At 41.4% G+C, this 19,957-nt stretch overlaps 1 protein-coding gene across 1 annotated transcript in view; it reads left to right on the forward strand.

Moving 5' to 3' along the window:
* The window catches only part of dmpd (F-box protein dampened), a 245,506-nt gene that overhangs the window by 162,080 nt on the left and 63,469 nt on the right, over positions 1-19,957 (forward strand). Inside the window, exons 6-7 of the mRNA XM_080277725.1 lie at positions 9,579-9,717; positions 18,979-19,135. Coding sequence (XP_080133851.1) covers positions 9,579-9,717; positions 18,979-19,135 — 296 coding nt within the window. The remainder of the gene's footprint in view (positions 1-9,578; positions 9,718-18,978; positions 19,136-19,957) is intronic.

A 19,957-nucleotide genomic window follows, 5' to 3' on the forward strand; every position in this document is an offset into this window, starting at 1 on the left:
GCAGCACAAGGTTATGGGAGTGCATGGGGGATGTGCGTATGGTATAAGGAATGCAGAAGGGGAAAGGATACTCAAGTTTGGAGAAGCAACGGACATGATTGTATGCAACACATATTTTAAGAAAAGAGACAGTAGGTTAATTACGTATGAGTCTGGGGGAAATAGCAGTCAGATAGATTATTTTCTGGTTAGGAGGGCCGATATGAGGTTAGTGAGGGATGTTAAAGTTATAGAAGGTGAGGAGTGTGTGCAGTAGCACAAACTATTGATTTGTGATATGGTGCTTAAAGAACAAGTGATGAAAAAGAGGACTTATGTACCTAGGAGGAAAATATGGAAGCTGAAAAACTAAGTAGTAAGGGATGCCTTCTATAGCGAGTTGAAGAGAGTGGTGGCTGAACAGGGAGCTGTAGACAGAGGCGTTAATGAACAGTACAGAGCCCTCAAGAACAATTTCTTGAGAGTTACTGATGTAACATGTGGTTGGACAAGAGGACCACCAAGACATAAAGTAACTTGGTGGTGGGATGAGGGTGTAGAAGCTGCAGTTAATGAGAAAAGAAGGCTTTTCCAGAAATGGAAGAAGGGTGGTAGCAAAGAGGAATATTTGGCTGCCAACCGTAGGGCTAGAAGAGAGGTATACAGGGCAAAGTCTGAGTCACAGAAACTATTACTTGATAACCTAAATCATGGAGAAAGGAAAAATATGATATTTAGGGTGGCAGGTCAAGTGAAGAGGGATAATCGGGATATTATAGGTGAGCAGTGTGTGAAGAATGATGAAGGAAGGGTAGTGGTGAACAGTGAAGATATTAAAGATGCATGGAGAGAGCATTATAACCGGTTGTTGAATGAGGAGTTTGACTGGGACAGGGAAGGTTTGGAGCCAGCAGATCCAGTGTCGGGCCCTTGGTCTTTGATTGATACTGCTAATGTGAGTGAGGCAATAGGCAGGATGAGAAGGCAGCAGGTATGTTTGGGTTGACTGCCGAAATGTTGAAGGCCTCAGGCGATATAGGGGTGAGTTTAGTCACTAACCTGATAAATAGGATTATTTATGAGTGTGTTGTCCCAGATGATTGGCTGAAGAGTGTAATTGTAAATGTGTATAAAGGGAAGGGTGATGCCCTGGAAAGAGGAAATTATAGAGGTATAAAGCTTTTAGATCAGATAATGAAGGTAATGGAGAGAGTTTTAGAAGGTATGATTAGAGAAAGAGTGAATATTGATGAGATGCAGTTTGGGTTCATGCCAGGTAAGGGGACCACTGATGCTGTATTCAGTGTTCGACAGCTTCATGAAAAATATATTGGTAGGAGAAGGGATCTTTATTTTGTTTTTGTTGATTTGGAAAAGGCCTTTGACAGAGTCCCTAGCGAGGTGGTGAAGTGGGCAATGAGAAAGCTTGGCTTGGAGGAGTGGCTGGTTAGGGTGGTTATGGCTATGTACTGTATGTGGGTGCTCACACCCAGGTGAGAGTGAATGGAGATTTGAGTGATGAGTTTTCCGTGAATGTTGGTGTGCATCAGGGGTCAGTCTTGAGTCCCATGTTGTTTATCATGGTACTTGAAGCCCTTTCACGTGACTTTAGAAATGGACTCCCGTGGGAGTTGTATGCTGATGATTTGGTGTTGATTGCAGAGAATGAAAGGGAGGCAGAGGAAAGGTTTAGGAAGTGGAGAGATGGTATGGGGCACAAGGGTTTAAGGGTAAATGCAGATAAACAAAAGTGATGATATCTAGGGTTGGTGGCGGTACTGTCAAAGACGAGGGAGAGTGGCCATGTGCAGTTTACCACAAGGGCATGGGAAGTAATTCCATCTTGTGCGATGTGTGTGATAAATGGGTGCATAAGAGATGTAGTGGTATCTGAGGTAGACTGCGAGATAATGCTGATTTTATGTGTACGGCGTGTCGGGATGAGCAGGTGGAGATTGTCAGACGTGAAAGGATTGAACTTGCTGGTGAATCTCTTGAGTGTGGGGAAGAGTTTTGTTATTTGGAAGACATGTTGTGTGCTGGAGGTGGGGCTGGAGCTAGCTCTGTGGCTAGGGTGAGAAGTGGTTGGAAGAAGTTCAGGGAGCTCTTGCCTCTCCTGACATTGAGAGGGCTCTCCCTACGTGCTAAGGGGTCTTTGTATGCAGCATGTGTTAGGAGTGTAATGCTGTATGGTAGTGAGACCTGGGCAGTGAAGGAGGAAGACATTCACCAGCTCAGACGTACAGAAATGACAATGATTAGGTGGATGTGCAGTGCATCCCTGGAGGGGCTGGGTTTACGATGGAAGAGTTGAGAGGTAGGATGGGACTGGAGTGTATTGGTGTTGTGATGAGGAGAGGTAGATTGAGATGGTTTGGACATGTGGAGAGGATGGGGGATGATAATTGGGTGTGAAAGGTGAGAAGTGTTAATATTGGAGGTGGGGTTATGAGGGGTAGACCAAGAAAGACATGGGACGAGGTCATTAAGTGTGACCTCAGGGTTAAGGGACTGAACAGGGAGGCTGCAGTGGATCATGCAGCGTGGAGAGCCGCCATTAGATGACCAAGGCCAACACATGCAAGCATGTTGGAGCCTTTAAAAACTAAACAATATTTGGCCTTGGATTATTATTATTATTTTTTTTTTTTTTTCCACGGAAGCAGCCATCACTCAGTCTCAGAACCCTAACTTTTTCGCAACAGTCTTCAGTGATTTTTTTTTTTTCTTTTTTTGGATTTTTGTTGTTTATGCTCTTCCTTCATAGTGTCTAGCATTACATTGGATATTCCCATATGTGTTTCGATATCTACATAGCTGAAAGACCGAGGAAGACTGCCACAGTTATGAGGGGTGCTGCACATTATAGGTAGGGTATTTGTGGATTTTTTTGTTTATTCATTGTTTTCTTAATGTCTGGCATCACATTGGATATTCCCATGTGTGTTTTGATGTCTAAATACAGCTGAAAGACCAGAGAACACTGCCAAAATTAGGAGGGGTACTGTACATTGAGTGTGTGTGTGTGTGTGTGTGTGTGTGTGTATTTTCAGTGTTTTCTTAGTGTTTAGGATTATATTACATAATACCAGTGCTGGGCAGGTGCGCGAACACTTGCGCAAAGCGCAATTGCGCACCCTTGCGCTCCGATGATATCTTTTGCGCATTGCACACCGCACGAGACCATGCGCAATTTTGCGCTTGCGCACCTGCCTTCTCATGTGCGCAAGCGCAAACTTAGTTGCGCTTGTGCACCTGCCTTGTGCACCTGCTCTGTGGATTGCGCACTGCGAAATCCAAGGGACACGTGGTCTTGGAAGCTTCCCGCATGGCTGGACAAGGGATGGAGGAGGCTGGGGCGGTTCACGAGGGTGGGTTGGTTGTGGGGGGAGGTGGGAGGGAAGGGCATACTAGCATTTCTTAATATGCTTCAACAGAGTTAATGTATTTTTAATATTTTTCAAATTATTATTATTAGTAAATAATAATAAATATACATTATTTATTAAGATTAGCATATGCAGTTCCTTACAAAAACCATTGAAACATATTATTTAAATCAAATATCCACAGCCTAATAATTTATTAGGCTACAGATATTTGATTTAAATACTCTGTTTTCATGATTTTTTTTTTTTTTTTGTAACGAATTACATATCCTATTGTATATCTATATTGAATTATTAAATAAATTGTCTTGACAAGACAAGAGAGAGAGAGAGATAAAGAGCATTATTCTGAGAGAAAGAGAGAGAGAGAGAATAAATACAGGAATGGCAAAGGAGCGTCCCTTTGAGTGAGGAGATAAGGCATAAACTTCGTCCCTCTTCTCTCTCTTATTCTCCATTCCTTCCCTCCTCTCTCTCTTATTCTCCATTCCCTCCCTCCTCTGTCGGAGAGAGAGGGAGGGAGAGAGATTGATGATACAGTAATCACGTGATCTTTGCCAGTGCCTTGGTAAATATAGGCTGTTTTTCCCGGACAACGACCTGCTGTACCTCAGTCACCGCGGGTGGTGGGCAGGTTGCTAATTTAGTAATTTATTTAATTATACCAAAATATATTTTACAGTAATTCCCACAAATATATGGAAATGATTTGCACTAGTGCTTTGCAACATTGCACAAGCCAAATATTAGATTGCGCACTTGCGCAGATTACAAATAATAGAAAATAATAATAATAATAAATAAAAGTAAGTAAGTAGGAATGCTGTTTTATTTAAATATCTCAATATTTTTCAGTAATTCCCAAAAATATATGCAAATGGTTTGTGCTTGCACTTTGTGACATTGCGCAAGCTAAATATTAGTCAGATTGTGCATTTGAGCTTGCGCAAGGTAGTGAACTGTGGGTTGCGCTTTGCACTTGCGCAAGGTCCTTCTTTGTTTGCGCTGCCCACCACTGCATATTACAGTGTGTGTTTTGATGTCAGAAAACAACCAAAAGACCACAGAACACTTCCAAAATTAGGAGAGGTATGCTGATTATTGGTAGTTTTTTCAATGCATTGTTTTCTTAGTGTTTAGGATTATCTTGCATAATCCAATGTGTGTTTTGTTGTCTAAAAATAGTCAGAAGACCACAGAACATTGCCAAAATTAGGAGGGGTGCTGTACATAATGGTAGGGTTGTGTATATATATATATATATATATATATATATATATATATATATTTTGTATAATGGAATGTTTTCTTAGTGTTTATGATTATATTGCATATTCCAATGTGTGTTTTGATGTCTGAAAAGAGCCAAAAGTCTGCAGAACATTGTCAAAATTTTGGAGGGGTACTGTATATATTGGTTGGGTTGTGCGTATTGTTATTATTTTTTTTCTTAGTGTTTCCTGTACACTAGGAAACCATTTACTACGCTGGGTAGTAACCATATAACCAAATTTTGGCGCCTGGTGGTTTAGTGGGTAATTATTGTGCTCCAGTCGGATTGAGCCAGTGAAGGTTTATATCCAAGGGGTGGTTGGAGTTGATTGCTCATGTAATGCCACTCAGGGATGAGTGAGGTTGGTCACTGTCATCTTAAATGTCGGGACCAACTGCCTAGCCCCAGTCTTCTGCGCTCCTCATGGGACAATGTATGATTGGATGATGGATGGATGGATGGCATTTAGGATTATATTGCAGATTCCAGTGTGTGTTTTGATGTCTGAAAATAACCAAAAGTCCACAGAATACTGCCAAAATTAGGAGGGGTACTGTGCATATTGGTAGGGTTGTGCATATTGGTTATTTTTTTATTTTTTTTAATGCATTGTTTTCTTTGTGTTTAGGGTTATATTGCATATGTGTTTTGATGTCTTAGAAGAGCCGAAAGACTGCGGAACACTGCCCAGATTTGGAGGGGTACTGTACATATAGGTTGGGTATAGGTAGGGTATGGGTACAGTAGAGGATTTTGCTCCATATCCTGATATATCTTTGGCTTTGTTATGTCGGATAATGGAGGGATTACTGAAGATATACTTATGAGACAGTGTGCTGATGGAGCACGCCTGGGCTTCGTTACGGTGTATGTTGAAAATAAAGAAAGAGTATTAACATTTATGCAAACCGTCAGCATTTTTTCACATTGTTTTGATTGTGTTAGTAATAGTGATGTTGGTGGTTTGTTCATTATTTTATACATATATTATTATAGAACAAACACTTATGAACAAAGAGATACTAAAACGAATAAAATAGCACAAAAAAATAACGTCAAAACATTGAAAGAGTATGAACATAGGCTAACTGCCCACGTTTTTCATGTTGTACATTGTATCATACAGTAGTAATGGTAATGCTGGTATTCTGTTCAACCATATATGTATATATCCTTATAGGAAAATCAATTGCAAACAGTTTGATACAAAAACAAATAATGTAGCATTTAATATAAGGTCAGAAATAAGAAAAGAGTATAAGCATTTTTGAGTAACAGCACACTGCCTGGCAATCCTCAGCCGACCTTGCAGTGTAGCATGGCACACATGTGAGACCAGTCAGAGTGTTAATTATACATTAATTAAGGTGAACATTAATTGGGTGGAGGCACTCACCATCCACTTACTTGATACAGTGTTGCTCTTGGGTGGCTGCCCTTTCCTCTCTTGCTTCTTTCTTTCCTTCCTTCCTCTTACAGTATGTCCTTCTTTCCTTCTTTCTTTCCTCTTCCTTCTGTCTACGGGTGGCTCTGCCCTGAGTAACGAGCCAAATGGTTTCCTGTTCACCAGGAATCCATTGACTATGTTGGGTGGCAACCTTATAACCAAACAATGACACCTGGTGGTTTAGTGGGTAGGTAAGGCACCCTGACCGGATTGAGCCTGTGTCGGTTTATATCCAAGGGGTGATTGGGATTTATTGCATACACAGTGCCACTCAGGGATGAGTGAGGCTGGTCACCCTCATCTTAAATGTCAGAAACCAGCTTGCCTAGCTCTGGGCTCCTATGCCACTCATGGTGCAGCACAGGATTAGATGATGATGATGATGGTGAACATTAATTCAAGTTATTGTACAGCCGAAATTAGGCAGTTCATGAAGAACAGTGTTAAGATGGTGATGTGGCACTAAGGAACTTTTTTTAAGGAAAGGGCTGATAGTTTTCTTTACGGAAGTTCTGTTATATATAAATAAAGAAACCAATGACATAAATTGTGCCGAATGAAGTGAGTGTGTATTTGACTGAAAAGACTCATGTCAGTCAACGTTTGCTGCAGTGTTGGTCCAAACTTTTTTTCCTAGAACTGCCCTTCAAGAATTAGCGTACATCTTTCACAGTGCAGTGTCTTACATGCCATGACATATGGTATATTTGCGCTGTAGTGCTGCTTTGGGTGTCTGCTCTTTCCTCTCTTCCTTCCTTCTACTTCTGTCATTCTTTCCTCTTCCTTCTGCCCATGGATGACTTTGCACTCCCTCTTCTGTCTTTCTTTGCTTCATTCTTTCCTCCTCCTCCAGCCTGTAGATGACTACACTGATTGAGAAGCCAAATGGTTTCCTGTACACCAGGAAACCATTTAACTATGCTGAGTGGTAACCATATAACCAAATTATGGCACCTCATGGTTTAGTGAGTAATTAAGGTGCTCCAGTCAGACTGAGCCAATGCAGGTTCATATCGAAGGGGTTGTTGGGGTTTATTGCTCACGTAATGCCACTCATGGTTGAGTGAGGCTGGTCACTCATCTTAAATGTCGGACCAAATTGCCTAACCTTGGACTCTTATGCTCTTCATTGGGCAACCTACGATTGGATGATGGATGGTCATTCATTTGGTAATGTAGGTCTGATGGTTACAAGAGGATGGAAAAAAAGGCTGAATATGAGAGAGAAGAGGAAGAGCGATTGAGTAAATATGATTTGGAGCAGATGTGGGACGTGGAAGATGTATGCAAGAAATCCACAAAAGTCTGTGCAGCATGTGAGGTGGTGTGTGGGGTGAAGAGAAGATGAAAGAGGGTGCAAGGAACAGCATGGTGGAGTGAAGAGGTGAGGCAGGCTGTGGCACAAAAGAAGAAAGCATATAGTGAGTGGATGAGAAACAGAGGTGTGGAGGAAGTTGAGAAACAGAAAAGAGAGAGAGAGTTATTTGTAGAGAGGAAGAGAGAGGTGAAAAGATAAGTAAGAGAGAGTAAGAAGAGAGTGGATGAGGAATTTGGAAGGAATTTGAGTGTAAAGTGGAGGGAATGTAAGAAAATGTTCTGGAAAAAGGTAAAGAGAGTTAGACAGGGTGTTAAAGAAGCTATTTAGGGAGTGAAAGATAAAAATGGTAGATTACTAGTGTAGAAGGGAGAAAAAGTGAGCAAATGGAGATGCAAGTATGAGTGGTTGGGGAATGGCTGGGAGAAGGAAGGATGTAAGAAGAGAGGAAGAAATCATTTGGATGGAAGTTGTGGAAGCAATGAAGAAAATCAATATGGGGAAAGCCTCAGGAATTGACAGAGAGTGTGGTGAAATGCTGAAGCATGGGGTAGAGATGGTAGTAGAATGCTTGTGGAAGATGTGCAGATTGGCCTGGGAGGAAGGTAGAGTCCTGGAGGATTGGAAGTCAGGTATAATTCCCTTTACAAAGGAGAAGGGGGAAAAGAAGTGTATGGTAATCATTGGGCCATTTGTCTTCTTAGTGTAATAAGAAAAGTATATGGTAGGATACTTATTGACAGAGTTTGGGAAAATAACAGAGGATTAGTTGGGGTAGAACAGGGAGGTTTTAGGAAGGGAAGAAGTTGTGTAGATCAGATATTCATTCTTAGGTCTTTAGTAGAAAAGTTTCTAGAGAAGGGAAAGAAGTTGTATGCAGCCTTTGTGGATTTGGAGAAAGCATATGACAGGGTGGATAGACAAGGATTGTGGAAAGTATTAAGAATGTTCGGAGGAAATGGGAAGTTGTTGAATGCAGTAAAGAGTATGTATGAGGGTGCTAAGGCTGCAGTGTGTGTGGACAGTGAGCTGATTGAGTTGTTCTGTTTGAAGGTTGGATTGAAACAGCGATGTGTCATGTCTCCATGGTTGTTCAGTCTGTATGTTGATGGGGGTTATAAAAGAGATACAAGGTAGGGCAATGGATTTTGGAGCAGCCCTAATGAGAGAGGGCAGTGTTTGGAAACTCCCTGTCCTGTTGTTTGCAGATGATACTGTGTGTGAAGACAAAGGAGAGCTGCAAGGCTTGGTGTGGTGAATCAGCTTGGGAGAGTGTGTAAGAAATGGAAGATAAAGGTAAATATAGGGAAGAGTAAAGTTATGGTCTTTGAGAGAAATGAAGTCGCTGAATGTACAGTGAGGGAGTAGTAAGGATGGAAGTAAGGATGAGTGTTTAAGGGTAGAACAGCTCGATTAGCAACATCCAAGAGTTGAAGTCCAGCTTCTCCCAATTCATCAATCAATTCAATGGGAATCATAAATTAACCGAACTCTAATTGAAAAAATCAGTGTGAAGTGCTTGAAAGTGTACAGCAAGAAAGAAAGGTTACTGGTTCTTTGAAAGCAATGATAAGAAACAGGGAAGTGAGCATGATAGTGAAAAAGTTATTGCATGACAGTATTGTGATATCAACTCTAATGTATGGAAGTGAAGCTTGGACATTATTGGAGGGACACAAGTCAAGAGTGAGGGCAGTTGAAATGAGTTATCTGAGAGGAGCATGTGGAGTCTCATGGAGAGACAGACTGACAAACGAAGATATAAAGGAGCGTTGTGGTTTGGATGTGATAAGGAGCGTTAAGAGAAACACATTGATGTGGTTTGGCCATGGGGAGAGGATGGAGAGCAAGAAAGTGACAAGGAGAGTGTATGCAAATGACATGGAGGGGGGGAGAGGGAGGGGGAGGCCAAGGATGAGATGGAGGGATGGAGTGGAGAGGTATATGAGAGAGGGGTGTGTGAGCTGGGAGCAGGGCGGTGAAATGGTGGGGTACAGGGCAACATGGAGGAGACTTGTTTGTGGCCACCCATTATGGGATTAAGGTGTCTGGCAATAGATAGATAGATAGATAGGTCTGAATTGTACTTTTGTTAACTTTTTAACTTACACTCATCATTAACAGTGTTTTTCTTCCAAAACAATGTTTGTTCCATTTGGATTGTTGTTATGGCAGAGGGATGTGGTGTTCGATCTCCAAGTGGTAGTGGCCGAGTGTCAGAGCCTGAGGATGAAATACCTGAGCGTGATCCTCTTCCTCCATCTAATATGGTATTACGCAAAAGAATCCGCCGCATTCGACAGGGTATGAGGAGGTGAGTGACGTAAACAGAACTTAACTGCTGATACAGGATGTGTGAAGATGTTAATTTTGTAACACAAATGAGATACAGACCAAGGGAGGGAAAGAAATGTCATATTGCATTATGTTGCACCCTTCCTCTTTCCAGATGCATTCAGTACAGTATTTTCATGTATCAGTAAATATTGTGTACAATGAAAATTGATGTCAATGTCCTGTTTTTGCCATAGATTCTTCTTTTATCTTTATTTTCTTATCCTTACCCCAGATGTAGTACGATAGTAAGATAGTCTTGGCATACTCAAAATTAAGTATATGCTCTTTCATCTTGTCCATGCATTTGTCCATCATTTAATATTGTTTAGTCATCATACAACACACGATAGGTTATGCAGAACCTTGTGCAGAATCAAATTCACGCTAAAACATGACATATATTTACAAGTAAAATAGAGAGCTAGGTTCTAGAAGCTCCATATTTTTTGTAAAAAATATACAGTAGTTAAAGATGGGTTGTTACAAATTTGTCTGCCATAAGACATCCAAGGCAGTGTGTTTACATTCGATCTCTCTGACTGGACACGTCAGTGCATCCAATGCTAACCTAACCAACTAGTTTTGCCCCCTAATACTCCCCATACTGGTGATTTTAACCATGAAAGATTGCCACTAAGCCTCTTGAAAGCCACCATTACCAACCAGGCAAAAACTTCTGACCTAATCAAGATACGAAAAAGTGCCACCCAGCATCACACATATTTCTCCAAGTATCGCTTTCAGTGCACTAAAAAAAAAAAAATAAATAAATAAAATAATGCTGTGTGAAACTATTTTTGAAAGTATCATTAGTCATCAGCAATAAAGGAAAAAAATATATCAACGTTCTCAACATGGAGTGATTGCATACAATTTCTCACATACACATAAATGCAGTAATCCTGAATAATAATAAAGTCAGCCAAGCAGTATAATTTGTATGATAGTACAGGTAACCCGCAAAATTCATGGCCCCTGCTTTTACATGGATTTTCCCCCTGTAAAAATAATTTGCTCTGACTTACTTTATTCATACCCATTAAATGCTTATTTGTTATTAAAAAAGTTCTTATACAGTACATCAGTATATATTTGATATTTTTTGGTGGTTTCTGGTCTCAGATATGGTTTTCTAGGTCTGTTTACACTGCCACAGTGTTGATGGCAGTCAGCAACAACAAAATTAGCCTTAATTTTTATAATTATACCCATTTACAGGTTATTTCTTACTGAAGGTATTTGTACCATACTGTACTGTAATACAGTACAGTATATACTTTTCTTGTTTTAAGCCGGTTTTAGGTTCATGTGATGGTTTCTAGGGGCTTACAGGGGTTATAAGCTACCTCAGGGACATTTGGTGGGATGGGTCAAAATTATTTGGAAATTCCAAATTCACTTGGGTCTGTGCCCTAAGACTCCCACGAAATGGGGACGTTACCAGTATAATTCACAAGAAAATCACATAGTTATTATACCTAACTTCTTACATCAACATGTAGAGTCTTCCCATACCATAAGGGCCAAATTTTGTAGCCCCCAAGGCTATCACGTCATAATAGTGATCAGACACAAAGCCCTTTTCACACTCATTGCACTAGATGTGAAAACATGACTTTTACTGCTCCATCATCATTAACATCATTAGTTATTTTTTATCACTAACCCCATATTTTTCCTAAAAATTATATATAAAGTTTGTTTATTAACAATATTTCTGCCTTAGATCCATGCTGCAGTGTGTTTACATAGGATCTCACCAATTGGACATGTCAGTGCATCCTAACCTAATCTAACCGAGAGGTTTTACCCCTCCAAGACTACCCATAATATTCACTATCATCATCATCATCATCGGACCTCCTTTCCCACCCAAGGGTAGGGTTAGGAGTAGCAGTGTTCCGTTGTTCAGGCAGCCCTAAGTTTGCCCAATTCAATGGACGACACTTCCATTCACTCATCATTCAAGCCCATGGAATCCTGGCTCCTTCTGATAGGCCAAAAAAATTTCACCATGTTCTGTAGCTTCACACATACCCATTTGATAGCGCCAGGCTGAATGCTGTCACATTAAAAAGGGTTGCCAGATCCCTGATCATGCACTTCTTTTTGTAACATTCATCCAGCCAGCTCGATCTCTTGTGAGTCCCTTAGCCTTACTAACTTCCATACTTCTCTTCCTCACACATTCATCCACCAAATCCCTCTACTTTCTTGGCCTACCTCACATCCTCCCTCCCTCAGATTCGCTCAGAAACAGTTATACCCCAATATATGATACCCTTAGGTGTGATACCCCAGCTTAATGATGGGGACAGACATACCACCATACCCCTCTTAATGACGGCCAAACCCTGGTTTGACGATGAGTTTTTATTTATTTTACCGATTTTGATGATATTTCCGACTAAAATTGTGTTTAGGTTGATTAATAAACAGTTTTTAGACTTAGATCAATGTATTTTAGCCATAGGGGGGGTGAACATTGTCATTTTGGGGTACAGTTTACAGAGTTTGATTTTTTCCAGACATATTTGACAATTTCCAGATTTTATTTGTTAGTTTTAGTGAGTTATTTACTGGTGTTAGGCTTAGGTTAGCTTCTTTTACAGCTGTTAGGCCATTTACGTTGGCTTGAAACTTGTTTTTGGGCTCATTTGGGTGGGTTTTGGACTTGGCTGAGGGTGAAACCCAAGGCTGAAAGACACATCCCATTACCTTACACGTTAAAACTACCCTGATATACAATACCCCACCTAACGATTGTTTTTTACCTAACCAATTTCTTTGTTAAACAGGGTTATACCTGTACTCTTTTCACCACTCTCTTGTCATCCATTCTCTCCACATGACCATACCATCTCAGTATACCTTCTTTGATTCTGGTGTCCGCAGACTTCCTCACTCCGTTTCTTTCATGAATCACATTATTCTGTATCCTATCCACTCTCTGTACTCCACATACACTACATTCTTCAGCAGTCCCATCTCCATTGCTGTTACTCTTGACCTTTCATTTTTCATGCCACACCATAGTTTCACATTAATATGTTAAAGTTGACACTAACACTATTGCACAGCTGCAACACTCAAGCCTCTGTTTCTTATCAAGAACTTCATAGCACCAGTTACTTTCCTTACTTGTATCACTCTACTTTCCACTTCTTTTGCACATTTTCCTCTCTTTTCTATCACTGTCCCCAGGTATTTGAACTCTCACCAGTTCCAGTCTCTCTCCATTCACTGTAACATCACATTGGGAGTCACCTTCTCTCTCAGTAACCATCACTTTACTCTTTTTTGCATTTACTTTCAAGGCATAATTCTCACAGACATCAGCAAAACTCTGCATTAGTCCACCAAGTTCTTGTCTGGTACTGTATTTGCAAGTACCAGTGGCATTGCATCATCAGCATACAACACGTTTGAGATATTCCATCAATCACCTTTCATTACCAGCACCATCCCCCTCTCCATTACTCATGTTTTTACTTCTCTCATCACTCCAGCTGTATATATATTGAACAACCATAGGGACATCACAGCCTTGTCGCACGCTATGAAAAAAAAAAATATTGAAAACCAAAAAGCACCCTACCTATACACTATTGTATGTACAGTATCCCTCCTAATCTTGACACTGTTTTCAAGACAATCTGCCATATTTAGACATCAAAACACACATAAGAGTATCCAGAGTAATGCTAAACACCAGGGGGGGGGGGGGGACTGTATCTTCAGTACCCCACCTAAATTTGGCACTGCTTTCAGGTCAGTCTGCCATATTTAGACATCAAAATACACATTGGAGAAAAAATCCAAATTAATATTAAACACCAAGAAAATCATTAAAAAGAAATGAAAACCAAAAAACACCCTACCTAAAACACTTTTGTATATAGTACCCCTCCTAGTTTTGGCACTGTTTTCTGGTCAGTCTGCCATATTGAGACATAGAACACACATAGGATTATCCATATTAATGTTAAACACCAAGGAAACAATGCAAAAACAACAAACATCCACAAAAAACCTGAGGACAGTCGGAAAATCACTTATCTTACACCGGTGATAACTGCTCCCTGGCCACAAAAAAATTCAGCAGCCATATATGCCACCGGAAATTAGTTAAATTAGTATAATGGTATACTGTCATCTTCTTTGGTGTTTATACTTTAAGATAGGCTAATAAAAACACAGAAAACTAATGAGTAAACGTACAGAAATGCAGTGAGAATAAATTTATTTGAGTTAAACTTACCTTCATATAACTGCTCACCATCCTAGTGCAAAATTTTGCAAGCACCTTCCAAGAGTTAAGCACATGTCTTTCATGAACTTTCTCATGGTCACTTCTCATGTCTTTTCATGAGCTCTGGTGGTCACTTCGGAATATCGATACAACCAATAATATTCGAATAAATCACAAAAAAAATTAAAAACTCACGAGTCAGTTCTATCAGTGTCAAGGAGGGGAGGGAGGGAGGGGGGGGAGAAGGAGGCTGTGAGCAGGATTTTCACCCTTCTGTCACAAGGCGGATAGATGCTTTTACCGTACATTTACTCACGGCTTGTGGTCTGTATTCGATGTGTGATGGCAGTTGGAAAAGACTTAGCCTGGTGGCCACGCGATTTTGGACATTCGATGGGGATGTGTACGGACGTTTTGACACCACTTGTGGGTTACATTCATGTAATGGAGTGCTTGAGGTTTGTTGGGAGTGAACGGACCAGCACGCAACTTTGACCATTCAGTACAGGGGTGGATGGACATTTTTGCTATGGTTGTGGGTTACGGTCTATTTCCCGCTCACGGCTTGAGCCCAGCGGCCATGATACTGAATGTTTGAACTTGTCGGCCAGCTGGCCAAAGTTCTCAGGGACTTTTATGTCCAGATAATAGCAAGTAAATTTGGTTAATGGTTTAATATAACTAAAGTCCAGTATCCAGATAACAGATCCGGATACTACATGTCCGGATAAATGAGGGATTTCTCTATACCTGTATATGTACAGTATATACAGACATACCATGGTTTAACAATGCAGTTGGTTAAGTAAAAAGCCATCGCTAGGCGGGGTATCGTTTCTCAGTGTAGGTTTAACATGTATAGGGATGTGTTTTTGAGCTGTGGGTTTCCCCCCAACCAAGTCCTAAATACACTCAAATGAGTCCAAAAACAAGCTTCTAGCTAACCTATCTCCCCCCAAAAAAATTAAAAGATGCCACTAAGCCAAAGAGCAGTTTATAACTCACCTAAACCAGAGCCAACTGGGAGACCTTCACAACTGAAACAGAACAACATTTCAAAACACTAAATAGTACACCCATCACAAACATCAACACCACTGTACACACTTTGAATACAGTTATACAAAATGCAGACAAAAGACACACCCCTAGAGGCAACAGAAAGAGACACAATCCCAACTTCACACCAGAAATTCAGAGCCTCATCAGACAACGGGACACATTGCAACACTCCCCAACACCCCATACACAAGACACCGTACAACAAATACAAGAACTCAACACTCAGATAAACAATAAAATATCAGAACAGCAAACACTAAACTGGAATAATTATCTCCAAACACTTGACCACAAAACAAACACCAGTAAACTGTACAAAACACTAAACAGCATCACACTTTCCAACAGCAGCACCACACAATCACATGCTGCCATCACAACAACAGACACCATACCCTCAAACAAACAACAAGCAAACACTCTCATCAATCACTTTTCACAAGTCAGCCATCTAAACCCCCATCCCGAAGACCGACGTATCATCTGACGTAAGAGACAGTTCCCCACAGACCCAGACTACGCACCTTTCACTTACAACCAGACGAAGCACATCATTAGCAACCTGAAGCACTCATCTGCCTGTGGACCAGACAACATAAGCAGCATTCACCTTAAACCCCTTGGACCACAAGGCATACAAGCACACATATCTAACTACAGCTACTCACACAACATAATACCCAACATCTGGAAGCATGGCATTATCATTACTATCCCTAAACCCAACAAAGACCCCACTTTACCCTCCTCACACTGCCCCATCACACTCCTCTGTACCCCTTCTAAAGTCACTGAACGACTTGTACTACAACTAGTCACACCTCACATTCCCCTAGCCCAGTCACAACATGGCTTTAGGCCACTACAGTCCATAAACACCCTTCTTACAGACCTTACACGGAGAGTTTTCGATGGCATGAATTCATCTAGGCCACCACACAGGACACTCCTAATTACACTAGACATCAGCAAAGCTTTTGATGCCATCCCCCACCACAACCTCACAAACAGAATACTCAACACAGATATGCACAATAACACAAAAAGATGGTTGGCAAACTACTTAGCAGGCAGATGTGCTAAAGTAACATTTGCCCGTCAGTCTTCTAACATCAGAAACTTCACAAACGGCATCCCTCAAGGATCTGTTTTGTCCCCTACATTCTTTAACCTATACATGCACGACATGCCCACACCCCACACACCACAGATAAACATAGCTTCCTATGCAGATGATATAACACATATGCACCAAAACACAAACACAGCTGCTCACATCATTCAACCTTACCTCAACACACTACACGAATGGTTCACCACAAACAGGCTCAAAATAGCCCCAGCCAAATCTACAGTGACCCTTCTCACAAACTGAACAGCAGAACACAGTCACATCCCACACCTCACCATAAACAATACTCCCCTGCCACACACACACACACACACACACACACACACACACACACACACACACACACACACACACACACACACACACCGCTCACTGGCGCAGTGGTAACGTTCTCGCATGCCATCTGGTAGACGGGAGTTCGCGCCTCGCTCAGGTTGCGAAAAGTTTCACTGAAGAAGTGGGTGGTTACTGTCCCCCTTGAGCAAGGGGACGGGTGTGTGGGTGTGTGAAGGTCACAGCCTTGCCCTTAGATCGGACTATATGAGCTCTCAGCTCCCTTCCGGGAGGGTAAAATGCTGACGATCACGACCATCAAGTGATCCTGACCGACCCGGTGAATTACACACACACACACACACACACACACACACACACACACACACACACACAAAATCCATGGTGTAACATACAATACATCAATGTCATTTAAACAACACATCACAAACATTAAAAATAAAATAACACCAGGACTCAGTGCCTTGAGGTCTCTTGCCCATACAACATTTGGACACAACAAAGAAACCACCACCATAGTATACAAACAATACATACGTTCAGTGATGAATTATGCAAGTCCTGCCTGGGCTTCTAACCTCACTAAAACACACTACAACACTCTACAGACCACACAGAACAAGGCCCTAAAAATAATCACAGGCTGCACAGCTACTACACCCACAGACTAGCTACATCAAGAAACCAAAATCCTTAAGGTCAGGGATCACCTAGACATGAGAGGCACCCAGTTTCTTGCTGCAGCCTCCATAAACCCACAACATCCACTATATTACATGGCAGCACATCCACCCACACCAAGGAACATCAGAACCACACCCAGCACACGATACCATACACAAATACTGTCATCTCTCCCCCCTCGTCCACCTCAGACCAGCTTCCAGAAGCATATCCACACTCATATCATTTGCTGCTCCATTCAGTCACTTAAAAACAACACACAGCTGCATGCATGGCCTCCTGACATCCACCTTTCTGAATCCTATTTCCCTCATGAGGATAGGGTCCACCTGACCAGGCTGAGATGTGGGCACCATCCAGCCCTCTTAAGCTACCAGAAGAGGCTGGATGACTCCTCGTAGTTTATCACCATTTCCTCCACTGGCTTATCACACGATTCACCAGAAAGATTGTAGTTACTGTCCATCATTATCATGGATAAATTAGCCAGTTCACGCTCCACAGCAGAGTCATTTAGTCCTTTACCGCTTCCCACACGAGGTTTAGTAGGGGTAGAGGTCACAGGGCCCTCTAGAAGCGGCGAAAATGGAGGGGCGCGAGTGCTACATGCTTTCATCTCAAGAAACAACACTGAACTAAATGACGAGGAGGATATGGGGCCACCAAGGGTTGACAACGTCAGTGAGGTGACAGCTGCTAATTTATATGGTGTGAAATGATTGGGAGGAAATTAGGTAGTTCCAGGTGAATGTAAATATCACTTAGGCTTCTCCCTTCCTTTCTTATATATATTTTTATTACAAGAATAGATTATCGGCATATTTCAAGGGGAAATTACCAGGGAAAATTAGCGAACAAGTGCACGTGGGGTGTTGCCAGGTGATAATTAGCCAACTCCAAGTGTATGGCATTATCAGTTACCTTATTTTTTTTTTTTTTGTATATATTATTTTGTATAAGAGTAGAGCATAGGGCTTATTTCAATGGATGAAATCAGTGGAAAATTCTAGGGAAGATTTGCTTAACGCAGTGCGGCTGGGCAGGCGAGAGGAGAGGGTAATGGAGGGGAGGTAGGGAGGGGAGTCAAGAATCGGGATAAATAGCTAAATTGTCAACAATGGATGGGAGTACAGATGGCATTAGCAGTGCTGACTATTGTTGGACACTTGCAGTACTGATAGATAATACAAGCCACCACTTGAAAGCCCGGGAGAATTCAAAATAACATAGAATCTCAAAAGTGACGCCCCGCGGTATGATTCATTGCTCCTGAGCATCACGAAAGTGACGCCCCATGGTTAAAGGGTTAATGAGATGTATTTTTCAAGTAATTAGCCTCATTTAACACTTTCACGGGCCAGCCTTTTGTAACTTTATTGCCCCGTTTCCAGGCCAGGAGTGAGTTTCCAATGAAATGAAGCTGTGTTGCCTGTGTTCACCAAATTGTTGTGCCACATATTTGAGTCATTAAAAATTGCCCCAACAAAGGACGCACCGCTGTGTCATTGCCCTGGAATCGGTTGACTAACAAATGACACGTTGGTGTGTCATTGGCCCAGGAGAGTGTTAATTGGTCTTAGTCAGATTGTTGATAAATCAGCAAGTTGATTGATATGGCCAGTAACCCATTGCTTACCAGTTCATTGGTGCTATAGTAACTGATTCTTCTCTCACTTTTATACTGTCTCTTTCCTTGTTTCTGGGTCTTACCTCACCCCATCTTAATGTAGGAAAAAGGGTCAGGATGTTGATGATCATATATTCTTTTACACTACACTACATTTGGCACTGATGCTTATTTTGATGTTTCTCAGGTACAACACCCAACTGGTAGCTCTGAAACGTGAGCTGAAAGGTTGCAAAGGGAAATTGGCAGACCAGCATAAGCAGATGTTGGAATATGCCACCCGCATGGATGAATATGACAAGAAATTTGAGGAATCGTCTCGCAAGTTCAGCACAGTCCTCCAGGTCAGATCTGATGCTTCTTCAGATTATCATTATCTTAAATTCATCCTTTGTCTTTCAGTCCTGGTTTTGCTGGTTGAGTAATATTGTTTTTAGCCTTACTTTTTTCTCTTCTCATCCATCCTGAAAATTCTAGTCTTACCTCATGCTTTTCCATGTGGCACTGTACAGTTTGAGGACCTGCTTAGTGCACAAGGATGCTTAACCCATTCACTACATCAGTGTTTGTTTACATGTACATCCTGTGTGCGGCAGTTTTCAAATATTTAGATAAAAAATAATATTGTCAAAAGATAGAGAAAAAAATCCCGAGTTCAATGGTATATAACACAATATAGCAAACAAACAAATTACCTCAGATACAGGTCCATGAAGTAATAAATATTCCCTGTGTGGTGGTGCCAGGCGAACGATGTGTTAAGATTGCACTGTGTTGTCAGTGTCAATCTTGCGATCAGGTAAAGTATAAATCAGCATCTGAACCAGCGTTGTCATCATCTAACAACGTATCACTATCATTACTACACTCATCCAGAGATTTCATCCAATATTTGCTTGGGCTACTGTTAGCTGCGGCATGGAGAAGATTTCGTACCCTTACTTTCGGCATTTTGTAGGTAACTGAGCTGAGCTCTGCATCTCGTAAAAATGCATAATCTATATATGGCAATATTCTATAGGGTGCCATGAGTTGCTAGCTGATATAATTCTTGCCATTTCTGACGGCAGAATTTTTGAAAGCAGGAAATCATGTATGATATCTGCCGCAGTCAGAGCCATTTGGACTCGGATATCATGTATGATACAGCCGCAGTCAGTGGGTTA

This window comes from Coenobita brevimanus, chromosome 71 (genome assembly GCF_032717465.1).
Source record: "Coenobita brevimanus isolate Jiangsu-jjx chromosome 71, ASM3271746v2, whole genome shotgun sequence".
Lineage (NCBI taxonomy): Eukaryota > Metazoa > Arthropoda > Malacostraca > Decapoda > Coenobitidae > Coenobita > Coenobita brevimanus.